Consider the following 25,850-nt stretch of genomic DNA (forward strand, 5'->3'; position numbering starts at 1 on the left):
TAAACAACAAATAAGATCACATATTTGGTAGTCCTCCCTTGAGGGAAGAGCGAGGGGTTAGAAGCAGTTCTAGGTGCTGTCTTTATGGTCTCTTTACTCCAAGGGGACGGCCAGGGCTAGGTATCCCCTCCACCAGCTCTTCTATTGAAGGCATTTTGTCTAGAAAACCCTTATGACTCCTGGCTTCTTAAGAACTTATGACTTCTGCTACAGTGGCCCAAAGTGAGCCCACAAAGGTCCAGTGTAGGATGTGGAGACAAGAGGAGCAGGTGGATGGGAGCTGTGTGTGTCCAGGCTGGCTCGGTAAAGCAGGAGACAAGGATTCAGAGCACGCCATGCCAGGAACAATGAGTGTGATTTGCTAGGAGTGGTTGTTGCCCTCTCTCTCAGACTGCAGAGCACTCATTCATTGGATGGAGGGGTTACCACCATCGAGAAGTGTCTCATGCTGCCCAGGGGAATACCTTCAGTGGAAGGCACCAGACTGTTCTTGAGGATGGGGGACCCTCAAGAACAATTCATTGGCAGGCCTTCTTCCAGTTTCTGACCTGTTCCTGCTTTCTCACCTGAGTATACCTAGTTACAGGTGAGAACAGCACAGTTGTGACAAGGGCCTGTGTGTCCAGGCCCAAGCAGTCTTCATGACTGTCAAGGCCTCTATTCTGTATCAGTCCCAGAGGCACTGGACTGAGACGGAGTCCATAGGCCAACAAAGCCATCACCACATCAACACCTAACTTCTTGACATGTTTCATGTGTGATCATTAACCTGCAGACTTTCAGGGATGCAGGACTCAGCCCCACATCCACTCACCCCTGCCTGAGCTTCTGAACTTGTTGGGGGCCAGCCCCACAATGGGAGGAGACAGGCTTCATCCTAGGAAGGCCCAGGGGCCTGGGAGGAAGTCCTCAGCCAAGGTGTTGCTCTAGTGAGATGCCCTTGCCCCGGACCTTGAATTGTTCCCTCCTCTGTTCAGAAGGATAAACTGGAGAGAGGAATTCATGACTCTGAGCAGGAGAAAAGTGAACATTTAATGCCACCATAGGTTGATTCTTTTTAAACACCAGATTCTTTTTCGACAACATTTTACACCTCATATGCCACAAAAAGTCAGAGATCGTAGCCAGCAAACAATGTCTTCACACTGGAAATGGCACACAGCTTAATGAAATCATGTCACCAGTTTTTGAGAACTATAACTTTCATTTCCAGACTGTTCTCCAGGTAGCCTGCTCACATTTTATCAAGATCAAGCCAACAGTTAACTCTTTTATCGCTATGTGAAGGCCCATACACAAAACCAGCCTGTTTGCAAATAGGCTGCTGGGACCTACCCAAGTACAGAATAGTTGAATTTCTGACTTTTAACAAATTTTATTAAAAGTTTTTAACAGCAAACACTTGTAAGCTAAGAACTTCATTTTTAAAATGGCACCAATCTTTTATCCAAATAGTGAATTTAACACAATGACATTAAATACCACCATTGAATTTAAAAAAAGATTTTATGAATTGTTTATGAATTCACTGTTTCTGACACAATAAATGCACTTGGGCAGGTCTTGTCTCCAATTTTCAAGTTGGCCCATTTCTACAGATTAGCATATTTATATACACATACATACATGACTAGAGCTGAAGGAACCACAAAGATCATTTAGCACACTGTCTTCATTTTACAGATTGGAAAACTGTGTTCCAGAAAAGTTGGGTAATATATCCAAGGCCATAGGACTATGGTCAAAACTGGAGTTCGAACCCAGGTTTTCTGTCCTATGTTCTTCCACCATGTCACATACCTTCTGTACACATGCATCCGTATACGCCCCCGTGCACACACACACGTCAGTCCCTCAGTGTGGTGGGTGTCCACATATCACACGCCTGGTACAACAGCACCTTGTGGGCAGAGTCCAAAATGCTGGACTCAGATCCCGGTTCTGCTATAAACCTGCTCTGTGAACTTGGGCCAGTCGTTAGCTATTGACTTCAGTTTCTTCATCTAAAATGATTATCCCCAGCTCCAATGCAGAGCTTTCATCTCTTCAAAGCACTTCCCATACCTTTCTCTTTACACTATCCCAGATGGGCAGCTAATATAACCCCCGATCTTCCATCGCCGAGCCACAGGCCCAGCAAAGTGAAGCGACTTGCCCAAGGTTGCATAGCGAGTGAGGAAACCAGACCCGGAGACTGGCTTCCTTAGCCCAAGCTCAAGGCTTTTTCTCCTAGGTTTAGCTGCCTCTCAAATGAGACTACTGAGCCCCCAGCCCCTCCCAGCTTCTCGGGGATCCAGGGAGGGGACAAGATGCCTTAAGTATTATGGGTTTTAAGACTCACTAAAGTGCTTTGGTTTCTCCAGAAAAGAACATGTACTATATATATATATATGTATATATATATCTCCAAGGTAAGGGATTTCAGGTTCCTTTTCCAAACCCCCTTTAGGAACACCGGGGGTTCTGGGGTTTCTCAGGGAAATGTTGGAACCTAATACTGTCTGCACTTTTCAGAAATTTAGTGTGGGACCAGCAGGAAGAGGCTGGATCCTCTCTCACTAAGGCCTGTGGAGGCTGCTTTCCAAGTCCATTATCATCAAGTTCAAAAGGAAAGGATCTTTTCCCTTTCAGCTACTTACTTACTATAGAAACAAACTACATTTTGAACTCAGTCCTGTACTTCGAGGATTGGACCCTAGTCCCTGTTCTCCTGATTGATTTCTCTTTCCTTTCTGGTACCTGTGTCTCTGTTAATGGAGCTTTCTTAGAGTGAGGCGAACAAACAGCCATAGGCAGATGCACCAAACGTACACCTCGATGCACAGCACTTGGATCGCATTTCCAACCATGATGTATAAATAATATAAAACACAAGCAATGCTACAAAACCGCAGCCCGAGTTTACAAATAAATTATCACTTCTCCATAAAGTGAATATGACAATGTGGGGTATTGGTGAGCAGTATGGGGAATGAAACAGTGAGCCTCTTTCGTTTTGAAGGTAATTTCTCTATCTATATAAAATAGATGTGCCTGGGCCCGCACTTCAGGACTCACTCTAATACACATACAGACACTGGGAAATGCATTTAGAGAATATTAATTATATGCACTGAAGCCTTGATACCACCTCAAGCACCACTATGTCTCTGATATTATGACATCATCTCTGGTTCTGAGGGGGGGCCACCAAAAAGCAGAATGTGTTTGTTTAGGGATGGGATAAGTAGCCTCTAAAATTGTGCAAAAAAGTTTTGTGTTTGTTTATTTATTTTTTGAGAAATGAGCCTCTCCTGGATTGGAATGATGCTTTAATCTGGAAATGACAAACAGTTTGGAACAGGTATGTATTTTTTCAGGATGATTGTTAAGTGACACAATTTGCAAGATTTTACCCAGAAATGTCAACAGATCTTTGCTGGAGGAAGAGAAAGAGAGGTTAGAATCCAAAGGAACACTATATTCTATCACCTTGTCCTCCCACTAGCCCCCCACCCCCCCAAAAAAAACTTAGACCATTTGCTGACAGTTGTCGGTGAGACTGAGTGTCAGCTTTGCTTCATTGGGCACAGAGGAAAGCGGGCTGCACTGGCCTCCCTTAGGCAGTCATGCTTCAGTGTGGCACTGCTGAAGAGCGTCCTCTATGAGGGAAGATAGGCAGTACTGCCTGGGTGGGGGCAGCAGGCAGGCCCCAGGACCAGTGCCAATGGATGGTTTATCCAGCATCAACTCATCAAGAATGGGGCTTTCAACATGTTTCTTACAGGCATGGTTTCGGGGTTTAAAATACATTGCCTTTAAAAGTCAGGAAACCTTTTAATATGTGCTCTAAGAGTGGGGCTAATATTCCAGCAGGAAAAGCACAATGAGTAAATTCATCAATTCTTCTAGTTTCCATTTTGAAATTAACTCATCTTCAGTAATGTCTGTTACGGCCCAAACCCTTTATGGAATAGGGAATTTAGAAACATTCATCACATCGTTATTCGTGGTGGGAGCCTTGATTACACATCAGCAGTGGCCAATGACAGAGACAACTGTGTGGACAGAGAGCTTAACAAAAGCCCAGGCTCTTGCAAGCTCTACCTCCATCCCAAGAAACCCAAGTCAGACAGCTGCTTTTGAATAGTAACACCTGTGATAATGGCTGACGGAGTAACCAAAACTCACGATCAGCACCTGAAGCCCATAAACGGTCTTTTGCTCAAAATGAACAGGAATCCGAGAACCAGTGTAAGATACATATGTATGAGTCAGACTATTTGAACCACAGCCCTGGATGGTTTCTGCGGCTACAATGAAGTCACTGCCACCTTCCAGGAACACAGACTTCAAGTTTAAGACTAATTTATGACAAATGGCCAAATTCCTGCCTGCTGAATTCCCCACTCTGGGCTGCATAGCGTTTTATCGCAGCTTCCTTCTCCCCCCAGTTTGGGATCTCTTGTATGAACCCCACCTGAGTCAACACAGGACCGACTTCTGCTTCCGCATCTCAAGCTCCCCACCTTCAGAATAGCAACTGCAGAGAAAACAACAGACGGGGTGTTTCAATTTCAAGTCTGGAAGAGATGAAAGTTAGCGACAGCTTCCCCATGATGTAGAGGGGAATTCAAGGATGAGAAGATCAAAGGTTCCAGCTCTCAGGTGCGGCTTGAAAGCCCAGGATAAAGCAAACTCTCACTCTGTGGCAACATGAAACACCATCGTGAGATGCACTATGGATTTACTCCTAGGGAACAACGTCACTATTCCCCTTTCGGGCTCTGAGTTTTGTGCTAATGCTTCCACCTCACACTGAGCTGAACTTTGGAGAGGGAAGACGATTTCAGACAAAGAATCAAGGCTTCTAGATGCTAATTTCAAGTAAATATTTTTCTGAGCCTTTCATTTGTGGATAATAGAATAATGGGTTCTTTGACATTCTCTTTGCCTTCCTAGGTTATCTGTCATCAAAACCACAAGGGGACCTGGACCACTTCACATTTGGTCATTGAATGAAGTTGTTCTTCGGTTACTAGAACTGCTGCACGACAGCTGATCAGCTGTACAATCAACTGATAGAACCAGGAGCAATCACATGATAGCATAAAATTCATGATTTCTTCACAGAGTTCATCAATACTTGGTATGTTGTTTGTAGCTGACTTAGGTCAGAACAGAAAAAAAAAAAAGGAAAAAGTCAGAATGCACAACCTCCATGCCAAGTCGCTCACCCTACTCCATGGCCAACAGCAGCCTGCGAGAAGTTCAATGGTGTGGCATTTTAAGAGGCCAATCTGACTTGGCAAGAGAGCTCGTGGTTTTATTCAACCCTTTGCTATCTCACAAAGTTGTTACATATAAAGCAGGTTTAGGCAGGATGCAAACTGAAGGCCATTACCCCTAGGAAAGATTTCACTGATCAAGATTTGAAATTCCTGTAGATGTTTCTACTTAGTCTCATTCCAGGAAAGGCACGAGGGCCCCCTTGCTGGTCTATTAAGGAACTCAGCTCAGTGAAGTAACCTGTGGGGAAGATACGGCCAGGGCAAAAGCTAAGGACACTGATTACTAATCAAATGTGTATGTTTCCAACAAAGAGAAAGATCCCTTTGACAGTCCTTCAATCAAAGGCTTTCCATGAAATAGTATATTTCAAGCCAGCAAACAAAGGGTTGCCAAGTGGAAAATCCAAACAAATTCAACAGGTTGACATCTCTTGGGGTCCAGCTATTTCCATTAAGGCTGCTGTTTAACAAGTTCATTTACGCAAGTGCAGAGGCCAGAGCACACCCCAGCCCAAGAATCATGGGGCTGCCCTGCAGAATGGGGTTAGGATGGGGGTGGCCTGCCTCTCCCAAGGTGACTTGTTAAACAGGAGGGGGAAACCATCCATTCTGGAGTAACATCTCACTATATTTTAGCCCGTGTTAGCTATCAGATGGAGCATAGCTTCTGTGTGCACGGTGCCATAGGAGCAAGTTTGAATTGAACGTAAAGCCAGACAGAAGCTGGCTCCTAGTCTAGGGGGTTGTCTGTGCCCTGTTCTGACCAGTAAAGGGCTGCACTATGAAGCTCACAAGACTTCGGTTCCCATTTACTGGGTTCAATAAGCTTTGCCAGTTGTTTAGCCAGCTATGCTGGGCTGCATATGTACAAAGGAGCATTGACAAATGCAATTGTTCTTTTTCCTTGGGGAGCAGTTGGGGCTGAGGAGTCAGCTAGCCAGGACTGCCTCGCCTGGAAATAAATTCATGAAGTTATGTTGCATTTGAGGTCAAAAAGAACAATACTCTGGAAAATCCTGGGCACGTCTATCAGTGGCCTGGCTAGAGAGGCCTGGAAGAAGGCCCTGACTGGAAGGTAGGTAAACACCCTGCTGTTGCACAGCTGTTATTAGATAATCCCTGGACCACTCCATGCTTTGGGTTTCCATCACTAAAATGGGTATACTAATCCCTAAGAGAATTGTGGCAGAGATGGACATCTCAATTTGAGAATAAAGTCCAAAGTTCCTTGAGTCAAGCCTTGTACACCCACATGCATGAAACCCTGGCCCCCACAGGTGTGTAATGTATGATAGGAAACCTTTCCCTGCCTTCAGGTGTCAAGGTTGAGCAGAGAGGCCTGGTCCTTTCTTGGTATGGAGGCTTTTGTTCAAAAGGACTGGAACTTCTTGCATTAAATAGCACTCTGGACAACAGAAAAGTTTTGTAACCCCGCCCCCCATCCTTCCTTGTTCTGGACCAATACTACTTCCATTTCTGAGCATTTACAAGTCCAAGAAGGTCTCCAGACTGGGAAAAATCCTCTGCTCTAATAAATTTGCAAAACTGAGGAACAAAAAATATGGCTCCGTTGAACTGGTTCAAGTGTTCTTTAGATCCAGAATCTTTGGAATAAAAATGAATATGAAAAATGTTGTTGAGGACCCCAGCTTCATGGGTAAAAAGGAACCAGTCTTACGTGCCTCAGGACATGTAAAGAGTCAGATATGACTGAGTAACTGAACTGAACTGAGTGCCTCAGGACTTGGAGGGGAAACTATTCAGCACAAACATTCCACTCAAAGGGTAAGGAGGGCCAGGGTCATAGAGGCTCCTTTCCCCCTGAAGACACACCCATTTCTCTCAAGCTCACGTGCGCCTGCTCCATAATCGACCTCCAAGTCTGCCCTCTGACCCTGCCACTGGTGGGAGGTGGCAATGCGCATCACCTGCGGTTCCAACCGTCCCTGGAAACACACTGGCTTGGGCCCAGAAGTCTCTAGCTTCTGTTTGAGTGGCCTTCCCAGCAGAACCATAGCAGACAGTTAACATTTATTCATATGCAATACTGATTAGGAAAGAGCTCTACAAACACAACTTACTTAGAAATAGCAAGTCAGAAATAGGCTAAAACACCAAGAGAAAACGAGCTGTAAATACATTGCAAAAATGTGTTCGATTTTTTTTTGTTGTTCATGTTGTTGTTTTCATCTTGACTAGCACCATCTGTACACAAGAAAATATCAACATAAACGTTTGGATAATAACAAAGATTTGCAAGGCACTTAATCAGTCATTCGGGGAAACCTGTTGTTGTTTTGTTTTAACTTTCCACAACAATCCCATGTCCGCTCTCGCCCTTTCTCACAAACCAGGAGAAGAGGGAGGTCTCTTTTGCCAGCAGTTCTTATGTACAAACAAGTTCTTCAAAGTTCCTCAAAGTGCTTTTTCAGTCTCACGGGGGCTTCCACGTCCCTTGGGCTTCCCATCATTCGCTCCTCTCCTGCGTGTCTGGCGTCTGCACCGTCCCTACAGAAAACAAAAGAAAAACTCGCCTTCCGCTCCACGCTCACTCCAGACTTGCCACCAACCTTCGTCCTCCTTCCGTGGTCTCTGAGCGGCGCCGGCACTAAGGGCCGGCCCAGCGCGGCTGCCTGCGGCTCGGGAGCGAGGGCCGGGCCGGGCGGCTCCGGTCAGCGGCGCCGGGAGGTGATGTCGAAGCAGGTGATCATCATGAGGTGCGCCTTGCAGAAGTTGACGCGGCTCTCCAGGCGCTCCGTCACGCACTCCAGCGCTTCCAGGTACTCCAGGGAATCCAGCTCCAGAACCTGCTCCAAGTCAACTGCAAAGAAGGAGAAGCCCGATGGGAACGCGCTGCCCACGGGGAAGGGTGACCCGACGGCTCGGTCCCGAGGCTGCTGCGCCTGCGCCGGGAGGTCTTAGCACCGCCGTGCCCTTGACCCTCTGCAGCTCTCAAGTCGGCAACAGAACCCTTTGCTACTTGCAACTGTACTGGGGCCCTCCATTCTAATGATAACACTAGATCCCGGGGACATTTAATTGAGGCTCTGTGTGTGTGCTAAGTTGCTTCAGTCCTATCTGACTCTTTGCTACCCCACCAGGCTTCTCTGTCCATGGAATTTTCCAGGGAAGAATACTGAAGTGGGTTGCCAGTTCCTTTCTCCAGGGGATCTTCCCCATCCAGGGATCTAAACCTTGCGGTTCCTCAGTGGTAAAGAGCCCACCTGCAATGCAGGAGACATTAGAGATGAGGGTTCAATCCCTAGGTCGGGAAGATCCCCTGGAGGTGGGTATGGCAACCCACTCCAGCGTTCTTGCCTGGAGAATCCCCATGGACAGAGGCGCCCAACAGGCTCCATAGGGGCACAAAGAGTTGAACAACTTAGCATGCACGCACATGTTAATAACTAGATTCCTGGACTCACAGACACAGAGAACAGACTTGTCTTTGCTAAGGGGCAGGGCAGTGAGGGAGCGAACTGGGAGTTAGGGATTAGCAGATGCAAAGTATTATATATAGGATGAATAAACAGCAAGATCCTACTGTATAGCAAAGGGAATTCTATTCAATATCTTGTGATAAGCCATATGGAAAAAACATAAAAATGTATATATATATGTTATATAAATGTATATATATATGTGCATGCAACTGAATTATCTTGCTATATTGCAGAAATTAGCACCACATTGTAAATCAACTATACTTTGATGAAAAATAATTACAATTCTTTGCTCAGAAGACAAGCAAGATTTAGGACCCAGATTCTGTCCCTAAAGTTCAGACCTGCACAGGGTTAAAAGTCGGTTTCCTTCAGTTCCTCAAGGGCAATTATCTGTGGCCACCTCTCCTGCGCCACTGGCTACTAGTTGGTCCAGTTGTGACAGGGTAGGGTGGTGGGCTGCTGCAGAGTGTCCAGCGTGGGGAGGACAGGCGTGGACAGCAGCCAAGGCAGTGGGGTGGCCCTGGAATCCAAGGCAGGAGGCCTGCACTTGACTGCCAAGGAGGCCACACCTAACCTTTGCTGGCACAGGGTCCTTAAAAGTAACACAAGAGTCATCCCTAGCCTGCCTACTTTCCTAACTAGAGTTGCTATGGAGAGTAGAAGCAAGAAGAAACGATGACTGTGAATGTGGTTTGAGAACTGCAACGAGCTATCAGAAAATCTGGGGTGGAAATCAGGGCTGACTTCTTTTGTAGGGGAGCTAACAGAGCTCAGAGAAGGGATGTCCTGTTCAGGGTCATATAGTTAATAAGGACGGGAGCTCGAAATAAGGTAGAGGCTCCTGAACACCAGTCTAAAACAAACAAACAAAAGCTCCCCATACCATATCCACATCAGACTATGTTATTGGATCACCTTGAAAGTGGCATCAGAATTAGGAAATTTGAAAAAAAAAATGGATCCCAGCATATATATTTCTACGCCAGTTCAGTTCCAGTCAGTTGCTCAGTCATGTCCGACTCTTTGTGACCCCATGAATCGCAGCACGCCAGGCCTCCCTGTCCATCACCAAATCCCGGAGTTCACTCAGATTCACGTCCATTGTGTCAGTGATGCCATCCAGCCATCTCATCCTCTGTCGTCCCCTTGTCCTCCTGCCCTCAATCCCTCCCAGCATCAGAGTCTTTTCCAATGAGTCAACTCTTCTCATCAGGTGGCCAAAGTATTGGAGTTTCAGCTTTAGCATCATTCCTTCCAAAGAAATCCCAGGGCTGATCTGCTTCAGAATGGACTGGTTGGATCTCCTTGCAGTCCAAGAGACTCTCAAGAGTCTTCTCCAACACCACAGTTCAAAAGCATCAATTCTTTGGCACTCAGCTTTCTTCACAGTCCAACTCTCACATCCATACATGACCACTGGAAAAATGATAGCCTTGACTAGACAGACCTTTGTTGGCAAAGTAATGTCTCTGCTTTTCAATATGCTATCTAGGTTGCTCATAACTTTTCTTCCAAGGAGTAAGCGTCTTTTAATTTCATGGCTGCAGTCACCATCTGCAGTGATTTTGGAGCCCCCCAAAATAAAGTCTGACACTGTTTCCACTGTTTCCCCATCTATTTCCTATGAAGTGATGGGACCAGATGCCATGATCTTCGTTTTCTGAATGTTGAGCTTTAAGCCAACTTTTTCACTCTCCTCTTTCACTTTCATCAAGAGGCTTTTTAGTTCCTCTTCACTTTCTGCCATAAGGGTGGCATCATCCACATATCTGAGGTTATTGATATTTCTCTCGGCAATCTTGATTCCAGCTTGTGCTTCTTCCAACCCAGCGTTTCTCATGATGTACTCTGCATATAAGTTAAATAAGCAGGGTGACAATATACAGCCTCAACATACTCCTTTCCCAATTTGGAACCAGTCTGTTGTTCCATGTCCAGTTCTAACTGTTGCTTCCTGACCTGCATACAGATTTCTCAAGAGGCAGGTCAGGTGGTCTGGTATTCCCATTTCTTTCAGAATTTTCCACAGTTTACTTTGATCCACACAGTCAAAGGCTTTGGCATAGCCAATAAAGCAGAAATGTGAGTGATCATACCATCATGATTATCTCGGTCGTGAAGATCTTTTTTGTATAGTTCTGTGTATTCTTGCCACCTCTTCTTAATATCTTCTGTTACTGTTAGGTCCATACCATTTCTGTCCTTTATCAAGCCCATCTTTGCATGAAATGTTCCCTTGGTATCTCTAATTTTCTTGAAGAGATCTGTAGTCTTTCCCATTCTGTTCTTTTCCTCTATTTCTTTGCATTGATCGCTGAGGAAGGCTTTCTTATCTCTTCTTACTATTCTTTGGACCTCTGCATTCAGATGCTTATATCTTTCCTTTTCTCCTTTGCTTTTCACTTCTCTTCTTTTCACAGCTATTTGTAAGGCCTCCCCAGACAGCCATTTTGCTTGTTTGCATTTCTTTTCCATGGGGATGGTCTTGATCCCTGTCTCCTGTACAGTCTCACGAACCTCAGTCTATGCCAACACCCTGCCTATTATCCAGGGAATAGTCAGCATACAGCCTCATTGATTTTTTTTTTTTTTTGGTCATTCTTGATTTTAATTCATCCTGAAGGGCCAGTCTCTGAGCTTTTCCTTTCATGTGGCCTTCTTTCTGTTCATTACTTTTCTCAGCAAAAAAAAAAAAAAAATCACTGATTCCTGACACGAACAAAGGCAAGAAGGAAGCAATTGTTTCCTGGAAGCATCTACATTTGTACCGATGTTTAAGCAGCTCACTTCCTGGGAAAAGTGTGACTTTGTAAGATGAAGACAATTGTCAAGGCTGCCTCAGGCATAAACAGCTCTCAAAAATGTTAATGAAAGGATAAAAATGAAGAAGAAGAGCTGCTGAATGTGTGCCCCTGGGATTCTAAAGTGCCAGAGGATTCATGGAAGAAGCAAAAGGGTGTGTACAGGTGGGAGAGACCAGCATTAGGCTCCATGTTTATGCCATGGCCAGACTTCAGCTAATGTCCTTGTTCGTGTCTTGTCTGCCCCATCACAGCTTAGAGGGAAATACCCTGGAGAGCAGGAGTTTGTGTCTCTGTCAGGATTTCTAACAAGGGGCCCCCGTTGGTGCATCAGGCAACCAGGCACTGAGGAAATCAAATTCCTCAGCCCTTTGAGAACAGCTATTTTCATTAACTCTAGTAATACAAACACTAATTACTACTAAATACTGAGCTTTCATCACTGGCAGGCAGTGTAAGGAGCACTCGACCGACAGTAGCTCATTCACTCTCCCAACAACTCTATGAGATGGGCAAACCATTATGTTTTCCATCTGACAGTTAAGGAAATCAAGGCTCAGAGAGGTTAAGCATCTTACCCGAGGTCTCACAGCCACACCCAGAGCGGCTCTGCATGACTGTGGCTGACACCACACATGGTATAACTCAACATGATAAGATGCATCGTGATAACTGGCCCCAGTGTCCTATCCTCCTATTGGCTTGTCTGATCCTCACATGAACCGATGGGGTACTCAAGGGTGATGTTATTACTGCATCGTTAGGGAAAGGAAGCCACCTGCAGACATGCCGTGAAAGTGGTAGGGCACAGCTAGGAGGCTGGCAAATTCTGTCCTTTCCTCTTTGCTCAGGATCATTTCACCCAGTATTTTTCTTAAACCTTAGCTCCAGACTCTGCCTGTCATGCTCCCTGCACTGACCTGGGAGTGCTGGGAAGAGGTGCTGTGACATTCAGGGGTCAGTGGTGAAGAGAGGGAGGCACAAGGAAGAGCTGGTGAGTGCAGGACAGGAAAGGAGGGAAAGGAATTCTAGTGGAAGTAACACATTTTATTCCAGAGGCTAAGTTGTCCAGCACTGAGCCCCATATCATTGAAACAGTTGGGACCAGATCTGAGCTTTATTTTGTGGTAAATGGAATGGTTAGGAACAAATAAATAAGAGACAATTGAATCTATCTTTCAAAGAGAGCAAAATTGTTCTGAATTGTTACTAGATGGTCGCTGTCATCCTGGGTTTTCTATTAAATGGAAATAACACTGTGAATGTTATTCTTTTCACTCAAAAATGTGTTTGTTTTTTTTTTTTTTCTTTCTGGGTTCTTTGTGAGGCTTTTCTAGGATTGCACATTCTACCCCATTAAGAGCTCTATAAATTCTTGTCTATTTCAGGATAGATATGCAATGTGATTTTGTGGCCTGGGAGCAGATTTGTAATATAGCCTTCATGTCTGGGTGATCGTCCACCACATGCAGGGGGAGAAAAAAATATCTCATTTTCAGGCGCTCTGGACTGAGACACACAAGAAATAATCCGGCAAGAGCAATGGTCACCACCCCGCTGCCCCCTCCTCCCCATCTGCTCCCAGGAGAGTGGGATCAAGCTCAGGGAAGCTGCCTCCAGCAGATGGGCAGGGATGGGGTTCAGACAGCATCTCTGTCCCTCGGCCTGGTCTGTTTAGTGGGTGAACCCGGGAGTCGCAGTGATGGGCCTTACATTCACTGAGCCACTTGTTAGGGTCCAGCATCAGATACTGTTTGGTCGTCTCCAGCTCCTTCATCAGCCATTCGTACTTGGCTCGGACCTCCGCGATTCTCTGCTGGCGATGCTCCAGAATTTTCAGTTTTGCGTTAAAACACATGACCTCCTAGGACGAAGATGAGAAGGAGACGGGAGGTGAAGAGGGGAGGAAACGCGGACCTTCAGCTCCAATCCGGCCCACGCAACCTCTTCTGGAAAGGAATACTTCTGCTTATAGTCTGTGCAAGGAGGGCGCAGGGGGTTCAGCTCTGACGCCCACGCACAGAGACAGGACTATCACAGGCTTATCCCAAATTTAGAAGGCGATTGGCGTCCCAAGCTGGAGCCAGAAAAGCCCGGAGAGCCCACCAGCTCTCCCGGTCTTTGAACCTTACACGTCTCCAGGTGGAGAAATAGGCGGCTCTCCCGAGGAGCTGGGTGCACAGGCCTGGCTGCCGGCCGGAGCAGCCCTCGCCTCCCACCCGCGCGGAAGCCGCTGGGGGTGTCCGGGACCTGTGCCCCCGTCTCAAGCACTGTCCCTGAGGGGCCGACAAGGGGACCTGCGGGGGCGCGGGGTGGAGGAGGCTCACCTTGCTGCTGCCCCCTCGTCGCCGCTGCAGCCGCTCCACGTCATCAATTTCATAGACTTTAATCTCAAAAGGTTCCCCGAGGCCCCTCTGGGTGCTGCGCAAGGGGCCATCCACCCAGCGAACGCCCGCGCTATTGGTGGGTTTTCTCACGGGGGAGGGGGTGTCAAGGGACAGCGCCGGGATGAGCCTCCGTCTCTGGGAACCTAGGTAGGGAATCAAGTCCACAGATAATAGTTTTTAAATTTCTCTTGAACATATTTTTTAATTCAAGGGGTGGGGGCGTGACAGCCTCTCCCTTCCACCCCAACCCTACCCCGACCTGCAGCAGAGCTGGGTTTGAAATGCTCCAACCTCCCACCACCTCAGCATCCACTCCCTTTCACTGGCACTTGCCTTCATCTCCACAAGTTCAACCCCCATCCCCCACCAGGGGTCTCCCCCTTAAAACACAGGGGCTGGAGGACACTAGAACTGAGAGCCACTCTGGCTGTACCCTCAGCATGGACACGTGTTAGCATGAAATTAGATGTTGTGTTAGGGGAAAATAGATGCTAGGATTTGATACTGTAGTAATGCATGGAAAATCCCATGGACGGAGGAGCCTGGTAGGCTGCAGTCCATGGGGTCATGAAGAGTCAGACATGACTGAGCGACTTCACTTTCACTTTTCACTTTCATGCATCGGAGAAGGAAATGGCAACCCACTCCAGTGTTCTTGCCTGGAGAATCCCAGGGACGGGGGAGCCTGGTGGGCTTCTGTCTATGGGGTCGCACAGAGTCGGACACGACTGAAGCAACTTAGCAGCAGCAGGAGTTTATTTGCTTCTAACAACAGTGGAATCAGCACTGCTCACACCAGGCCCTCCTGGACATGCTCTACACACTGTGAGGGAGACTGCTAGCTGTCCCCCAGTACCTGCCCTCCTCTTCAACCTCAGCAAGAGGCCCTGAGTGGGAGCTGGATGCACAGGGTACCAGGTGTACCCTGTGTAGCACATGTGACTTACACTCCACCAGTGCAATGGAAGTGCCCTTCGCAACCGCTGTAATAGAAAGTGTCCTGAAAAGGTGAGGTCTGCCCTCCTTGTCCTCTCTCCTTTGTCTCAGATGGAATACGGCCTGCTGCCCAGTCCATGACGTGAAGATTGTAAATAACAGATAAACGAGACAAGCAGCCAGGATTCCTGGTACCCAGGAGACCTTCACATGATCGCCTATGCAGTTTTTTTCTTTTTAAAAAAGACTTACTTTTTCTAGAGAAGGTTTAGGTTGACTGCTAAATTAAGAGGAAGGTACAGCAAGTTCCCATATACCATCGGGCCCCACAGACCCACAGCCTCCCCGACCATCAAGATCCCATCACAGAGGTACATGTGTTACCGCCGATGAACCTGCACTGTCACGTCGTCACGCACATGGACACCCAGAGTCCACAGTTTACACCAGGGTTCACTCTTGGTGTTTACGGCCTATGGTTTGGATAAATGCGTAGCGATATGTATCTGCCATGATAGCATCACACAGAGTATCCTCATTGCCCTAAAAACCCCCTACACAGACTTTTACATGAGAAATTAATCTTATATTGTTATTGCGTTTTCTGTCACAGACAAGCCTAGTATGTAATTCTCACAGAAGCAGAAAGTAAGGTACAAAAGACTTCAATAATTTGCCCAAAGTCTTAGTATTACCTTGTTTAAAAAAATCCATTGCCCACATTCTCCACCAAAATAAGAAATATCAGATAATAAATGATCTTCCCAAAGGATGGGTTACGTGGCACATAGTAGGCTGCAGTGACTGAGGATGGACAGGCGGGTGGAACTGCAGACCAGGATGAAGACCACAGGCGGGGATGGTGATATCCCAGGATGTTGTCACTGCCTATATTCTGCTTCAGGGTCATGATCTTACCTGTATCGTGTTTGTTAAACATCTTCTATTTTACCCCTAGTCTGAGTGGAGGGAATCTGTGAACTGGGAAACCAACGGTAGCCTCCCTGTGAAATGAATTTGATTGCTGGGTCTGCAACGAGATGCCTCTGTCGTCCTTGGGACTTCCTTGAAAAATTGACCCGGTAAGCATCTGGCTCCAAAGTTTGCCCATCTCTTGGATTCCTGATACTCTTTAGCTGCTGGTGTCTGTATTGTGTTTGTGGTATTTGGTTGCAGTGCCCCTCGACCTCTGGGACCCCAGAGATATCTGGGAAGAGGGGTGGGCCAACATTGTAAGGGTCGAGCAGAATATGTAGGGGTGAAGTGTACTGTTATGCCATTTAAGATGGCTGTTCTCTTGCTTTCTATGCATTCCCCTGCTTAACCAGTCCCGGCTTCATTCACATGACTATCCAATCCTCTTAATTCTAGGGCTTAATCAATCCGTGGTAACCAATGAGACTACCTGACATCAACTGCGCGTGTAAATGGTAGCCTCTTTCTCCCCCAGGTAGCGAAAACTGCTGCCGTGTCCTGCCTGCTGCACAAGGTGGGGTGTCACTCCAGGACCCTTTGTGTAAGATCCCCTGTCCCTAAACCATTGATGTCTCTGTTGCTGTCTCCCAGCTCTTTCTTCAGTCTGGGCCAACTATAAGGTTTGCAGGCCTGTGGGGTGCAGCCCAACCCATACCATGCAGATTTGAGCCTTAAGAGGCAGGTCTCTAGAGGATTACAAGAAGCAATTACTAAAGGACTGTCAGGACGGGGGTCCCCAGTGCACCAGGCACCACTTTTTTTGGTAACTGGTGACATGAGTGAGTGAAACCATGGCCTGGCTTCTGAGGATGGGGTCTAATCTTTTCACCCACATCTGAAGTGGATCTAGCCTTCTGCTTTGGGTGACTACCAGGTTTGTCCCCCTGGCTCTGGCCCCTATCCCGGTGGAAGGCTGCAGGCCTGGCCTCCTGGTTGGGAAGCCTGGTGCTGCCTCAAATAGCTGCATCTCATGAGGCACACACCTACCTGGCACCTTCTTTCTCCAGGACCAGACATTAGGAAGCTTGCTTCCTCCTAGAAGGAGGATGATTGGGAAACATGACACCATCCCAACAGGTTTATCTTGAAGCTGAAGGAAGCCAGATCTAATTTAACTCAGAATGGATATGTGGTCCCTCCTGCATCTGAGGGAGGATAATGGAGTCTGTGGGAAGCCTTGGCTAGCTGCATATAGAGGCTGAGCTGATTCTGCTTTGAGATAGAATGTGTGTCTTTGACCAGTCATTCATAGTGACCTACTCTTTGCGACCCCATGAACTGTAGCCCACCAGGCTCCTCTGTCCATGGAATTTTTCAGGCAAGAATACTGGATTGGGTTGCCAGTCCCTTCTCCAGCGGATCTTCCCAACCCAGGGATCGAACCCAGGTCTCCTGCATTATAGGCAGATTCTTTACCACCTGAGCTACCAGAAGGGACCCCATTAAAGTCAGATTTGAGTGAGAGTGAAGGAGGGCAAGAGAACATACACGCCATGATACGGCAGCCCTGAGAATATGAAGGATACAAAGCAGTGAGACTTTTCTGGAGGCCCTGCGAGATGGGCTGTATCGGTCAGTGGGCTGCTGTAAGGGGAAGCGCCGGTCCTTACAGCACCACCCCTGCGCTGTTTGGGGAACTCTGGAGGAGTGAGTGCCCTCTCTCCCCCACTCTCTCTCCATCTTCCTCCCCGATTCCAGTTGTTGCATGCTGGGCCAGAGTGGCCTGTGTGATGTGATGACCCTTCCAAAGAGAAGACACTGTACTTTTCTCCAACTTCAAGAGATCCAGTGACTGCTAAGAAAAGCTTAAAATACCATAAGCTCAGAGAGGAAAAGAGCCAGAACTCTCTGAAAAAGAATCAGGGGGCCAAAGCACAGGAAAACCTTCTCACCAACCTAGGGAGCTAGGAATGTGAAAAGCCACTCCCTGCAGCTCCAGGTGGTGGCAGTGGTGGTGAAGCAGCGTTCAGGGCAGTACACGCCTGTTCAGAGCAGTCTTTCCTTCAGCAGACGAGGGACTCTAAACACAAAGTCAGCTTTCCCTACAGAACGTACTCTGTCCTCTAGGCTCGCTTGGTTTCATGTCAAATCTCATTGTGGGGGGCCAGATCTTTATCTTGTGTGTGTGTGCCTGTGCAAACACACAGGCATACACACACACACTAACTTATGAAACTAGGAAGTGTCAACCACTGAAGATGCCAACCACTGAAGTAAATATCTGTGTCCCTTACAATGGAAATGAACCATCCGGTAGTTTGGTTTTTTGTTTTTTTTTTTTTTAATTGGCCCGAGCATGCCAGCTGACTCTGAGCCAGCGGTTGTGCCTTTGGGGCTCAGCTCCAGTGAGACATGGCTGCTGCAGAACATGCATGGAGGCTAAAGAGCACCGAGCATCAGTGGGAAGATGTCCAGCTCTCAGGGACAAGGAGAGTCTGAGCGGCCTTCAGGTGGGGCCTTCGCCCTTGTTCCTCAGGCTGCAAACACTTGTCATGGGACTCCTGGTAAGCCCTATTTTCTCAGTTGGATAATATATACTCAGCCCCTAGGGAGGTATATGTATGGGCATTGTGCCTGCTGCAAGTGCTAAGTCGCTTCAGTCGGCTCTTTGCGACCCTATGAACTGTAGTCTGCCAAGCTCCTCTGTCCATGGGGATTCTCCAGATAAGAATACTGGAGTAGGTTGCCATGCTCTCCTCCAGGGGATCTTCCTGACCCAGGGTTTGAAACCATGGTTCCTGTGGCTCCGGTACTGCAGGTGGATTCTTTACCACTCGCACCATCTGGGAAGCCATATGGGCATCTATCTCAGTGCACCCATCTCACTGGGTGCATGGGTCCAGACATTTCTGGGATGACTCTAAGAATCTGTTTATGTGAGAAAAAGGGGAAGAACTGAGGAGGCTCATGGGATGGGTGGTGTATCACTTATCTATCACTGTGTGACCAATTAACCCTAAACCCAGCAGCTAAAAATCACAAATGTTGGCTCTCTCACACATTCCTATGAGGCAGGGATCTGGGAGAGGCTGATGGAGCAGGCAGTTTTGGCTGAGGGGCTCTTGTGATCTGCACTCAAGTTTTCAGCTCATGAGATGGGGCTGCCATCATCTGAAGGCTTGACTGTGGCTGGAGCATCCACTTCTAAGCTCAATGTTGTGGCTGTTGGCAGGAGTTTCAGTGCACTGCCTGGTGGGCCTTGGCACAGGGCTATTTATGGCATGGCAGCCAATCTACCCAGAGCAAGAAAGAGCAGCTCCAGTGTCTTTCACAACCTAATCCTGAAAGTGACATAACCATCACTTTCATCTACCTTATTCAATTGGACACAGAGACCAACCCTAGTAGAGTAGGGGAGGGGATGAATCAAGGGTGATGCCAGGAGGCAGGGCCCATTGGGGAACACCAAGGAGTCTTGTTACCACAGATGGGAAAATATCAGGAATTAGGGTCTCTCTCTATTAGCCTCCTCATCTCTCCAGGGCACCCTATGAGATGAGAGCAGAGATCACCCTGATTGGTGACAGAAAAGTAAAGAAGCCTGAAAGAAGAATGACATTTTACAGGGCTACAGTATCCTGATAGAGATATTCTGAAGGCTAATTTCTGTTATCTTTTTTCCATGCTTTTTTGCAATCTTCTCAACTTCCTCACCATGTCAATCAAGCCCTGCCAGGGTGAGAAGTGAGTGCCCAATGTCAAGTGAATTGCAGTCTACGGGCTTCTCCTGTGTGTAGTGACTGGCTATCTTGGATTTTCTCAGAGTTCTGAATTTCAGTTCAGTTCACTCGCTCAGTCATGTCTGACTCTTCGCTACCCCATGGACGGCAGCACTCCAGGCCTCCCTTGTCCATCACCAACTCACGGAGTTTACTCAAACTCAGAGTCGGTGATGGCATCCAATCATCTCATCCTCTGTCGTCCCCTTCTCCTCTTGCCTTCAATCTTTCCCAGCATCAGGGTCTTTTCATATCAATCAGTTCTTTGCATCAGGTGGCCAAAGTATTGGAGTTTCAGCTTTAGCATCAGTCCTTCCAATGCATATTCAGAACTGATCTCCTTTAGAATGGACTGCTTGGATCTCCTTGCAGTCCAAGGGACTCTCAAGAGTCTTCTCCAACACCACAGTTCAAAAGCATCAATTCTTCAGCACTCAGCTTTCTTTATAGGCCAACTCTCACATCCATACATGACCACTGGAAAAATCATAGTTTTGACTAGATGGACCTTTATTGACAAAGTAATGTCTCTGTTCTTTAATATGTTGTCTAGGTTGGTCATAACTTTTCTTTCAAGTGTCTTTTAATTTCATGGCTGCAGTCACCATCTGCCGTGATTTTGGAGTCACCCAAAATAAAGTCACTGTTTCCACTATTTTCCCATCTATTTGCCATAAAGTGATGGGACCAGATGCCATGATCTTAGTTTTCTGAGTCACACCCAGAAAACTAAATCAAGGCAAATTTGGCCTTGGAGTACAGAATGAAGCAGGGCAAAGGCTAATAGAGTTTTGCCAAGAGAATGCACTGGTCATAGCAAACACCCTCTTCCAACAACACAAGAGAAGACTCTACACATGGATATCACCAGATGGTCAATACTAAAATCAGATTGATTATATTCTTTGCAGCCAAAGATGGAGAAGCTCTATACAGTCAGCAAAAACAAGACCGGGAGCTGACTGTGGCTCAGATCATGAACTCCTTATTGCCAAATTCAGACTTAAATAGAAGAAAGTAGGGAAAACCACTAGACCATTCACGTGTGACCTAGATCAAATCCCTTACAATTATACAGTGGAAGTGAGAAATAGATTCAAGGGATTAGATCTGATAGACAGACTGCCTGAAGAACTATGGATGGAGGTTCATTCTGAACTTGGTCACTGGAAAATCAGGTCCACAAATGAACTGATATCACCCAGAACTTGCATCCACTATTGGCCCCTCATGTCTCCTCCAGAAGTACACTGGTAATCTTACTTGGGGTGTGATGGGGAAAATAGAGGACAGGGGCCAGGGGAATGTGGTAAGACCAGAGGAAATGGAGTTTAATGCTATGAAGGGAATTTCAGAGGGAGAGATGGTGCCCTCGCTCTGCTGGAAACAGCATAGGAAACAACGGTGCCAAAATGCCATATCATCACTTGGAGAGAACTGACCACAGGGCTTTGGTCTGGGTCCCCATAGAAATACGAGTTCTTGGATTTCCAGCATGCTCTCAAGAAGATGCTTCCTGCTCTCCGCTGAGCCCAGTCCCTGCCAGTGACCACTCTACTCCAGGCTCCTGGAAGGTTGGGGAAGCGCCTTAGTCAGGCTATAGTGGTGTGGGACCTGTCAGATGCAGCTGTCTGGTTTGGGACCCCTCGTCCTGAACCAGCCTCCCCACTGATGCCAGTGGGTCATCAGAAGGATTTCTTCTTCTCTATCGCTCCCTGCTCATCAGCCCAGCACTCTGTATGGACATGGAGACGTCAAGTGTTAAACAAAAAACCTAAAGTTGATCAGTGCCAACAGTTTTGCTGCATGAAATGGCCCCAGTTTGACCTGAATCCCTTGCTCTCCCAGCCACTCCAGGCTTGGCTGCCAGCTGCATATGTTTGGAGGGGCCCCCAACCTGTCATGGCCCATCCCACCCTATTCTCCACAGCGCTGATGACTCCAGCAAGGAGTCTGATGTCAGGCCTTCCATTTTTACCATCACTGAGTGCAGATAACGATGTCCACACTGAATCTGAAGATGCTGCTTCTTAGGTCAAGTGTCAGAAAACACAGGCATTCCAAGTGCCGAGGCCCACAACATGCCTTGAGGGACATACAGATGCCCACCCCGGCCGCTCATGGAGAGCCCGCCATATCAGCTTTCCGGCCATCACCCTCCATCTTCATTCTGACCCAGGGAAGCATCACTAGGAAGACAGTGAGTCAAAAAGCAGAAAGCACCGATGCTGAAAGGCTGCCCAGGCATCAGCGATGAGGAGGGGGAGGGGAAAGATCAGTGAGCATGGATTTACTGACCAGCGAGGGCCAGCCAGCCCCAGGCCTCCCAGATGGATGCAGATGTGGCTGCATGGGCAGCTGTAGGGCTCGAACTGATGAGTGAGCTTGTCCCAGGCTGCAGAGGAGATGGGGAGATGGCCAGTAATGGACCTGTCCTCTGGGCAGAGCCCAGGCCCCTCACATGCTCACTCGGTGCCTCTCAGCCTTGCACCCACCTCCACCCACACTGCACTCTAAGGAGCTTCCTCAGTGTCTTAGGGAGCCAGACTTTTCTATTTTTTCCAACTTATTGTCAAAAAGCTGTTTTATTTGGAACCCTTTCTCATCTGTTTCTAGATGAAGTCTCTTAGAAACACTCTAGTAATCTTAAATCAGCCAGCAAACCACTCACCTTAGCCCTGTTTCCATTAAGCTAGAGACCACTGTGTTTCCTGAAATTCATTAAAACAAAATAAGATTGCACCTGAGAACCGAATGGACCATGGGGAGGGGACAGAGTGAAGCATGGTGCTCTAGGCCCTTGGAGGAGTGACCAGTCACAGATTCCAGGGCAGAAGATCTGTAAACTGAATCCATCAGTCAGTAATGTTTACTCATCTCCCAGAGAAGGGAAGGCACAGTGTCTGGTGCTTAGAGTGGGAAAGAAAATAAGAGGTTGGGTTCAGTGTTTAAAACACGGGTCACCAGCAGGGCATGCAATCAGAAGTACATAGAAAAGAACTCAGCTAACCTGTAGGACCACACTACCAGCCAGCCAACCAACCAATGAATCAATCAACGGTGTCCACCTGATTCATGGTAATCTGCCCCAGCCCAGCTCTAGGGACTTGACAGGCTGAGTGAAGTGCTGAACAGGCCTCAGAGAAGCTCCTGCCAGGCAGGTCAAGCCCTGGGTGTGTCTCGGAACTGACATGCTCCCTGGCTGGCTTCTCTCCTGGGCTTTCTGGATGTGGGGTCACACCACACTGGGGCTTGCTGCAGTGGAAATGAACTTCACTTAAACCTAATCTAATTTTCATATTTCCCTAGCCAGCCTGAGAGACAAGTGGGGAGAAAGAAAGGAGCCAAGGGGGTAATGCACCAGGTGTGGGGTCAAGTGTCAGGAACATGAGGAAGACAAGAGAGAGAGAGAGTCAGGGAGGGCCCACGCGATGGGTGATATAAATGAGCTATCAGTGGAAAGCTGGGGCCTCAGGCGGGGCCCAGCTGATGCAGCCACACAATATACTGCCCATCACTGATTCATATACTTTTAGCAACTGATTTTCAGTTGCTAACCTATGGACAGGTTGAACATTTGCTCCCTACCTGGACTGGCTGTCATAACTCTACTTCATGCCTAACAGTTACACCTACATGTCCATGCATGTCATAGGGGGGCTGGCAAGGAACGGTGGAGGGACAGATAAAAATCCATCACAAAAAGCAACCCACAGCTTCTGTCACCTTATGACACTCTCAACCAAGAACCTATAAATGACTCCCCGTTGCCAACTGCAATAATTCTTATCATAGTTGCCAGATGCTCAAGGAATAACTGGATCTGGGCTTAGGTTTTCTGTTTATCATCACATCCATTAAGACTATTACCTTTATTGAGTTAATCCCACTCTGTTGTCCATAAACCATGCTCTTACTGCCCCAAGCTGCCTCAGCTGACAATGCCCTTTGTCCCAGCATCCTTCAAGGCCTGGCTCAATCCCAGTGTTTCCCTATAGCCTTCTTCAGCTGCTCTGGGCCATCTTTGTCTAAATATTTCCTCCACGTAGCCCTCACTTCCTCACTCAACACTTGGCAATGCATCTTGGTTCCTGGTTCACTGTTCTCTGTTTCATGTTCTTTGTCCTTGCTCTCCAATGAGATTACATACTTCTCACAGTGGCTTGGTTTTCTACGCTACCTGCCCCTTCCCAAACACACTTGCAACTTTCATATCACCAAGCTCTAACAGCACAGAAGAGGTCTGATCAATGTTTAACAACTTAAAAATAAATCCCATTGACTATGTATCATCTTATGGAAAGGAAGGCATATTATCATCAATATTCTTTATGTTATTTGCATCATCTTATACAGCGTGAGCATAGAGAGACCGTGGTGGTTCTCTACCAACCCCTTCATTTTACTTCTATGTGAGAAAACTGAAGCCCAGAGAGTATAGCTATTCCCTAAATGTCACACAACCCAAGACCCCAGGTCTCCTGCCTTTCTAGCTCAGACTTCCCACTGCACCATGCCCATAGGAAAAGCCCAATTCTGCTCACTCTCCACCAGCACAGATCTCCAGGAATGGGACTGGAAAGGTGAACCATCGGGATGTTTGGTTTCTCTACCTGCACTACAAAGCACTCAAAGAGCTCAAGGTTATCTTCCTAGTAATATATTTCTAGTTTGTTTTCACTAAGGAGATAACAAAAGAATTGAAGTTTTCCAAATTCAAAAGCAACCTCCACTAACAGGTGACTGCTTGCCTCCCCTGCAGTTCCCAACATCTCCAGTAACTGTAAAATCCAGCCATCGAGCTAGGAATTTCCTCTGAGGAGCTTTATGGCTTCTCTTAAAGAAGTTGCCTTTGATTTATGCTGATCATGTCTGACAGCCAGCATTTCTCTTAATAATAATCATAAATAAGTGAGACAAGGTCACCTCACATGCAGGGAGCGTATCTCCACTGCCATATCCATTAGGGAGCCCAGGATCTACAGCAGCTGCTCACAGAGGTTTGATGCCCTCAGCACTCTCTATGAAATCCCATCTCTGGCACCTAGCCTGGTGCTTTGATTGTACACCAACAGCCAAACCTAACGAGGGACCTTCAGAGAACATATTTACAAACAGAGGCAGCACCAAGCAAGGACATGTGCAGGGCCTGTGGTCCACTTTCCAAGTAGTTACCTTAGTTTTTCTTCCCCTCTACTCCAGTGCAACAGCCAAAACAAGCAATTCAAGTAAAAAAAAAAAAAAAAGAGAGAGAGAGTAAAGCTATTGAAAGAATAAACTGGATAGGTAGAGTCAAGATGCTAAATTAGAGTATGTGAAAGCACTCTGTAACATTCAAATGTACGTGGGCACATAGCAAATGTCTCACAATAATCTGGATTTTGAAGACCAAAATTGGGTAGATTCTAATAAATAAGGTTTATCAAACAAGTATTGGGAAGGCCAGACTTTTTTTTTTTTTGGCAAAGGCTCTGGCTTAAACTTTCTTGCTATTTTTAGTAACCATTATCAGTACATTTTAGTGCCCTTGACTCTGAAAATAGGACCCAGCAGTTGTCATGTCATACTGAATAGATTTCTGTTCTCCACTTGTATTATATGGGATTCTGCTCCCAGGTCTGGCGGTGAGATTCAGGGCCAAGGGCCTGATGTGGAGCACCATCAAAGTGAATCAAGGCCTGATGCACACAACACCTGGGAAATAAAAATGTTGAGACTCCGACAGTCACAATGACTCCCAAACATGCAGGGAGGCTAACATCCTCATGGCATTTCATGATCTGCAATGGGATGGGTGGATGGGGCAGTCTATTAATACCTCATAACATCTAGAATTACAACATGACTCTGGTGTCCCTTGAAGTATTTTTTTTTTTTTTTTAGGCAGACAAATGGTTTATCATGTGCACTGACCACAGTCCTTACATCTGAATTGAAATATTCCAGAGTTTGTACCTGTCTGTAGTGTGAGACGAGAAAAAAGCAACCCTGGGGGTTGAGAGAAAAAAACCTGAGAAGCAGTTGCTGGCTGGAGCAGCTGCAGGAAAAAGGAGACATTTCCTTTGGGTCTCATCTCATCTTTTAATTCCAAATGTGCTGGTGGCATCAATATTCCACTGGGCAATGGTTTCTGAGCACTCCAGGTTCTACAGAAGAACCACAGTGTAGCTAAGGACAGGCTAGGAGAGCTGGACAACAGGCCACTCACATATCGACCAAGGTGCAGAACTGCATGTGAGGCTCTGCAGGAGATGGCTTCATTACAAACGAGTCCCGCGCTAAAGATGAGTGGGGGCAAGTTCTCTGAAGGTGGTTT

The 25,850-nt window shown here is 47.0% G+C and overlaps 1 protein-coding gene across 2 annotated transcripts in view; it reads right to left on the bottom strand.

The window, feature by feature from the left end:
- Positions 1 to 1,007: 1,007 nt before the first annotated feature.
- KIF26B (kinesin family member 26B) overlaps positions 1,008 to 25,850 on the bottom strand; it is a 517,705-nt gene continuing 492,862 nt past the window's right edge. For both annotated transcript variants that reach the window (XM_027976327.2, XM_060396383.1), the window contains 3 exons: positions 13,845 to 14,047; positions 13,231 to 13,381; positions 1,008 to 8,091 (listed from right to left, as the gene is read on the bottom strand). In XM_027976327.2, the coding sequence (XP_027832128.1) occupies positions 7,943 to 8,091; positions 13,231 to 13,381; positions 13,845 to 14,047 (503 nt within the window). In that variant the 3' untranslated portion in view covers positions 1,008 to 7,942. The remainder of the gene's footprint in view (positions 8,092 to 13,230; positions 13,382 to 13,844; positions 14,048 to 25,850) is intronic.

The sequence above is a fragment of the Ovis aries genome, chromosome 12 (assembly GCF_016772045.2).
Source record: "Ovis aries strain OAR_USU_Benz2616 breed Rambouillet chromosome 12, ARS-UI_Ramb_v3.0, whole genome shotgun sequence".
NCBI lineage: Eukaryota > Metazoa > Chordata > Mammalia > Artiodactyla > Bovidae > Ovis > Ovis aries.